Genomic DNA, 6,018 nt, shown 5'->3' on the forward strand with positions numbered 1-6,018 from the left:
ATATATATTACACAAATGTGTTAATATCAATATCATACAATGCTATTTAGACTTTAATAAAGTTTTTTGTATAATTAATTATGTTTAAAACTGTACACATTAATTTAAGGAAACGAACATTTTTAGTGAATTTGAAATTTCCATTGATGTTTATGTAATTGTAGAGGATCTATTTTTATTAATCCTCAAGAATTACATTATAATGCTTTAAACTGTGAATTTGATAAAATAGGTGGTTGGAGTGTAGTGTTCTAAATCCTCTTACAATGAAGTGGACTGATCAGTAGTTGTTCCACTTTCATTTCAATCACTCCAGTAATTCCACTTCATCGTTCCATTGGTCCATTTGGAGGACGAACAATTTCGCCACCTGAAGGCTTAGCTAAAATTTTTAGTTGAATATAAAATATTAATGAATACAAGTGTTAATATCTTTTACTGGTATTACTAAATAAATAATAAAAATTTGATATTACAATTTTATTTTAAATCTAACCATTATTTTGTTTTGGATCCATTAAATCCTTTAATGGACCAAGAAATACACCTTCACAAACACACACTCACATATATAGCTAAAAGGAAGTAAATAAAAATAAGACACAATGTTATAATAATTTATTAGCCATTAACTTTACAGCGGACATATTTACATGGTAATTGAATCTTTCTTCCACCACACGGTTTATTCTCGTTAAGAGTTTTATATAAAAATGCAATTAATTAAACGAAAATTATTATTTTTTAATTGTTTAGAAATTTGAAATGTTACACCTATACAAATACATTTCTCCTTGACTCAAGAACACTTAGAACTTTTTAATATACAATGAGTGAATAACTTAAATTATTTATATGAAAAATAGTTGTTTTGTTGTAATAAAATGTTCTATCTAGGATTATATTTAAATAAAAATTCGATTTAGACTAACATAAGACTATCGTAGTACTGCTGATTTTTGCTTCTACAAAATACTTCCTTTTTATTTATTTATTTTTTTTGTGTTAGCATTTATTCTTCCAAAATTACGTAAATTAATTCTTTTTTTATTAAATATTTTTTAAAATATCCTCATACTGCATGAGAGCTAGAAAAGGAGAGATTATGATGTGTTCAAATTAAAGGATAAAGGAATGATGTTTTAGTTTAATTATTATTATTAATTAATTTATAATAATTCGGTAAATTATTTTTATTCCCTATGATAAATAGACTTCGTTTGAAAAATTACTTTGATTTTACAATTTATATTAAAATTAGTGGCAATTTTAATTCTCGAATTGAAGTTTCTGTTTTGCTCTGGAAATTCAAAGTAAAAATGAGAATTCCAAAAATAAAAAAAAATCTCTGCTTTATAGTCTTTGTTTTATTAATTTGGTAAAATTGATCTTTTTTAATATTTAACTGCTCCAAAAATTACTCAAAGGAAATTTCCCTTACGAAATCCTTATAGATTACGGAATATCTTACCTTCCTTTAGAAATTTATTTCAAATTCAGACCAAGTGTCTGGAATAACGTTTTAATGATTTGTACTGTATTGGAATATTAATAATTAATTTATAATGAATTCCCAACTATTTCAAATAAGACATCATTAAAAGAAACGAATTAATACCTTTATCACGTCATAAAATTATTTATTGACTTTTAAAAAATTACAAACTATAAAAATATCAAAATTTTTGATGTTTTAATACATTATTGTATGTTTTTGTTTGTTTTTTTAATATCTATTTAAAACAAATAGAAGTTCCGTTTCAATGCAATATATAACTTCTGTCCTAATCAATGGTGTAATATCAGTTTAAATTGTATGTAATTAGATTTGGATAATTAATTTGATTATTTTTAATTAATTGTATGTTTCACCATGAACATCGTCAGAACTAAATGAAAGTAATTGTATATTTTTAACCATTCAAAGATTATCCAAAATGCTTTGATCTATGTACATCGGATAATCTTCTATCCAGGATATAACTTTTGAGTATTTTAAATTTATGAAATAATAATAATAAATTTGATATCGAATATATTCTAGAGTTTATTTATGTTACCTGTGTTAAGTTTCACTTCTTGTTAGTAAGGTAATATAAACTCAAGTAATATTGTTTAAAAAAATGTAAAAAACAAAAGCTGGCTAATAATACTAAGACCATAAGCTTCATAATAGACAATGTATAATAAGATTTAACCTTAAAATACTATTGTTAAATATTTACCGAAATTTTTATATACTATTACAAAATAATTAGTGATTGGGTCTGCTAATCTCTAATTTTTATTATGTTTTATAAACTGTTGTTAAGTAATATTTAAAAGTTCATACTGTTGTGCGTACTTATGCACCGGCGTTAAGGGTATTTTTTAAATGCAGTTTGGTAATAAAAGCTGTAAGATGCTCAGATTTTAAAAATACTGAACCTTAAACTTAACTCAGTCTGTAATGGAAGAATAAAAATCTTGACTAATGAACTTTAATAAAAACAAAAAAAAAAACACTTATAACGGTTAACACTCAGAAATAAACACTGATGATTAAAAAAAAAACACTATATTTTATATGGTGATGAGATTTAGACAGAAAGGGGCTTTAGTGATGACGGTTCTTGCGCTTGGAACTCTTGCGCAAGGACTTACCCGTGCTTCGATAGAGAGTGCGTGATCCGAGATCATTGTCGTGTCCTTTTCTCTTCTCGGTGTGCTTTGCTTTTTTCTTTCGTCCTTTTTTTCCAGCCCTCTTTTCATTTTCACCTGTCTTCTTCCTTCCTCGCCGTTTTTTGCCTCCTTTTTTCTTCGCCACTAGCTGATGGAACCCGCCGTTCTTTTCGTGTTCTCCCCCTTCATGATGCTCATCGTAAAATTCATGTTTTTTAAGATACTCGTCTTTTTTATGTATCTTATGCTCACCTTTGGTATGGTGGCCTTTATTGTGCTCTCCAGACTCCCCGTACTTCGCCGCTTTCCGCCCTTTTTCAGCGTGCTGCAGGACACCGAAATGGGCTCCTTCTTTTTTCTTCTTTCCTTTCACTCCTTTAGTGTCACTGTACTTACCCTTGTGCGATTCCTTGTCATGAACACCCTTCTGTCCCTTGGCAAATTTATGATATCCTTTGTATCCCTTACCACCTTTGTGTCCTTCACTGATATCATGTTCCATATTGTGTTCATGGCCACCACCTTTTGTGAATTTATCTTCCGTCGGCTCGTTTTCTTCCTTTTCATCTTTTTCGATCTCACTGCTTTGAGGTTCACTCTGCGCACTGCCATACTTGTCCGAGTAGGCAAAGAATCGGGGCTGGAGAAGCTCCTTATCGCTACTTTCTGGCTTTTCTGTGCTTTCTTCATCAGCTGGAGCCTCAGTTGTTGTACCTTCGTACGAGCCCGAATCGGACGCCGCACTGGAATATGAATAGACGACGGGCTGATCTCCGTCAGCGAGAACCGATATGACCGCGGACAGAAGTAGGAGGTAACGCATAGCGAACTAAGCTCCCCTGCAGCCTCCTCCTCTACTTATAGACGGCGGCTTGTTGGTTCCAGCTAAGACACGCTTTCACGGAGATCCGCCGACTCTTCTCCCAGTCTAATCCAGTACCCATGAAATTACGTAATTTGTTATAAAACCATTTAAAACCCGATTCCTTATCCGCATAAGTAATAATTATTAATTACCCTAAAAAGAACTCTTTAAGTAAACAATAAATTTACCACTCAAATCGACTAATAAGGAATAGTTTATTTGTCTTTACTTAGTTTTCACAGTACAACATTAATCATACTTTAAACCATTATCTATGCTCCTAACACTTAGAATCAGTTTATAAAAAGAGTTAATTATAATTTTTTTAATATTTAATACTTGTTATCTCTGTTGATCGATTTGTTGTATGATGATTAAATCGGCAAGTATTCATCACTTTAGTTAACTTTTAAATACTTAAGCCTTTCACGCAAAATAAAACATAAAACTTTAGATTTTCGAAAACCTTTAAGTTGGGTACTTTCCTCGGTTGAAGTAAGTCAAAACCTGTTGGAAAAAAAAATCAATGCAGTACTATAGTTCACAATAATAAAATAGTGATTTTATAATTTTTTTTAAACTCAATTTTTATAAAACTGTACGTTATGTGAGTAAATGTTTAAAAAATAATATAGTGAAAATATTCCCTGAAGTTCTTTAGTTTCAAAATTGTAAGAAATACACGATGATATTAACGTTTCAATATTTTTTTTTCTTCACCCCTGCCTGGTCATTTCCGAAATACGGGGAATGGAGTTTATCTATAGGGTACCACCCTACTCCAACCTGGGTCAAGTTTTAAGTTGGGTCAAGTGGGGGGAGTATTGTTTTTATTTCGTGGGACCGCCACAGAAATAAAAGTCCACCACCAAGCCCGGATTTGAATCGGCACCTCTATTTTCATGAGTGGCTATAAGTGGCCCTAAACATTTCAACTGTAATAATATATCGAAAATGTTGATATAATAATCTCGCTCCTGAACGTTTCTGAACTACCAAAAAAATTTTCATTGATTCATCCTTTTAGTTTTCTTAATGAAATATGGTGTCGAGATCAGTGTTTGTATTTTAGGCTTAATGGGTTTGATGTTATCAATTTCTAATCCAATTATGCTCTTCGTAATGGATGTCTTCAGTTAAATAAAGAAATCTCATCGTTTTAAAATATTGTTAACTGTTATCGGGAACCGCTTGTAGGCAAAGGAGTTGGAGCGTTATCTTTCACTGACTCGCGACTGCAGCAGCGCCGGTTCGAATCCGGCCTGGGTGGGGGGGGGGTCGACTTCTATTTCTGTGACGATCTCACAAAATGAAAACTTGACCCCCAACCCTTGGTTAGAATAGGATGGTTACCTATAATTGGCCCCTCCTCTCCACTCCTAGTATCTAAGAAATGGCCAGGAAAGGTGTAAAGAAAAATTGTTAACTGTTATCACCGCGATTATGTATTAAATACAAATACTACGGTATGGTATGGTAGTATCTTCATAAAGTTGTAATTATTTTCCTGCACATCGATAATACTCCTAATATTGAATGGAATCACGTGTAGCTTCGTAACCAAGTTTCATTTACCAAAATAAAGGATAAGAAAGGACTGAAATTAATCTTGAAAACGTTTTTTAAAAATTTAAATAATTGCAACACTGGAAAACAAAACAATGGAAAACAAATTCTGTATGTTTCCAAATACTAATGAGCTGCCATTTCCTTCCCGCTTTAGTTGAATTAAATTGGAGATAACTATTTCCGATGCACTTTACACTAAATATTAAATTTGTTTCATCAAACGGTCTGACGGTCAGAAAACTGGTGGACCCATATGCAGAACAGATTTCTTGTTGTGATGATTCCTGGACCAATAATCAAACTGTCGGACATTTGTTTCGACTAGCGGAAACGTCATGTTCTGGGCTGTTCCTGACAGTCAAAACACTTCCTGGCCTTAAGCCAGGTCTGGGAATCAAATTCCGAACTACAGTGGGTCAAAAAAGTAATAACACATTTATATTTTATTTTTACGTTTCATTTCGAAACATTATTTTTAAACATTCTAATGTAAGAAAAGATTCATAAATACACATAATTTTGAACAAAATATTAGAAATTCACAAATTTAAAAAAACGATATTTTATAGAGTTGAACTGGATGCCACCAATACTTCATCATCATTTATTTGTATCTGATACTTGTAATTTTTCTCCTCTATTTTTTAAAGACATTTCCTTTACCCGTTCCTTTTTAAAATCTCATCACAACATCATTATCACTAGAGCAGACAAAGGCAACATGACAGTCATAATGGATCGTCCTGACTACAACCAAAAAATGGCTCTACTTCTATCTGACCGATCAACATATACACCTACACCCCGAGACCCCACTTCCTCTCTACAAACTAAATTCAACCAACACCTCAGAGACCTTTTACATTCCCAACAAATTAACTACCCGACGTACAGAAATCTTATTTCCTATAATTCTGTTGCCC

General features: G+C 31.7%; 1 protein-coding gene across 1 annotated transcript; it reads right to left on the reverse strand.

Annotated features, from left to right (window-relative positions):
* Window positions 1-2,596: 2,596 nt before the first annotated feature.
* LOC106684670 (glutamic acid-rich protein-like) lies at window positions 2,597-3,484 on the reverse strand. The gene has a single exon (XM_014426887.1). The coding sequence runs from the start codon at window positions 3,482-3,484 to the stop codon at window positions 2,597-2,599; it is 888 nt and encodes a 295-aa protein (XP_014282373.1).
* Between the last annotated feature and the right edge of the window lie 2,534 nt (window positions 3,485-6,018).

Source organism: Halyomorpha halys, unplaced genomic scaffold (genome assembly GCF_000696795.3).
Source record: "Halyomorpha halys isolate HHAL.00 unplaced genomic scaffold, Hhal_1.1 Scaffold601.1, whole genome shotgun sequence".
NCBI classification, from domain to species: Eukaryota; Metazoa; Arthropoda; class Insecta; order Hemiptera; family Pentatomidae; genus Halyomorpha; species Halyomorpha halys.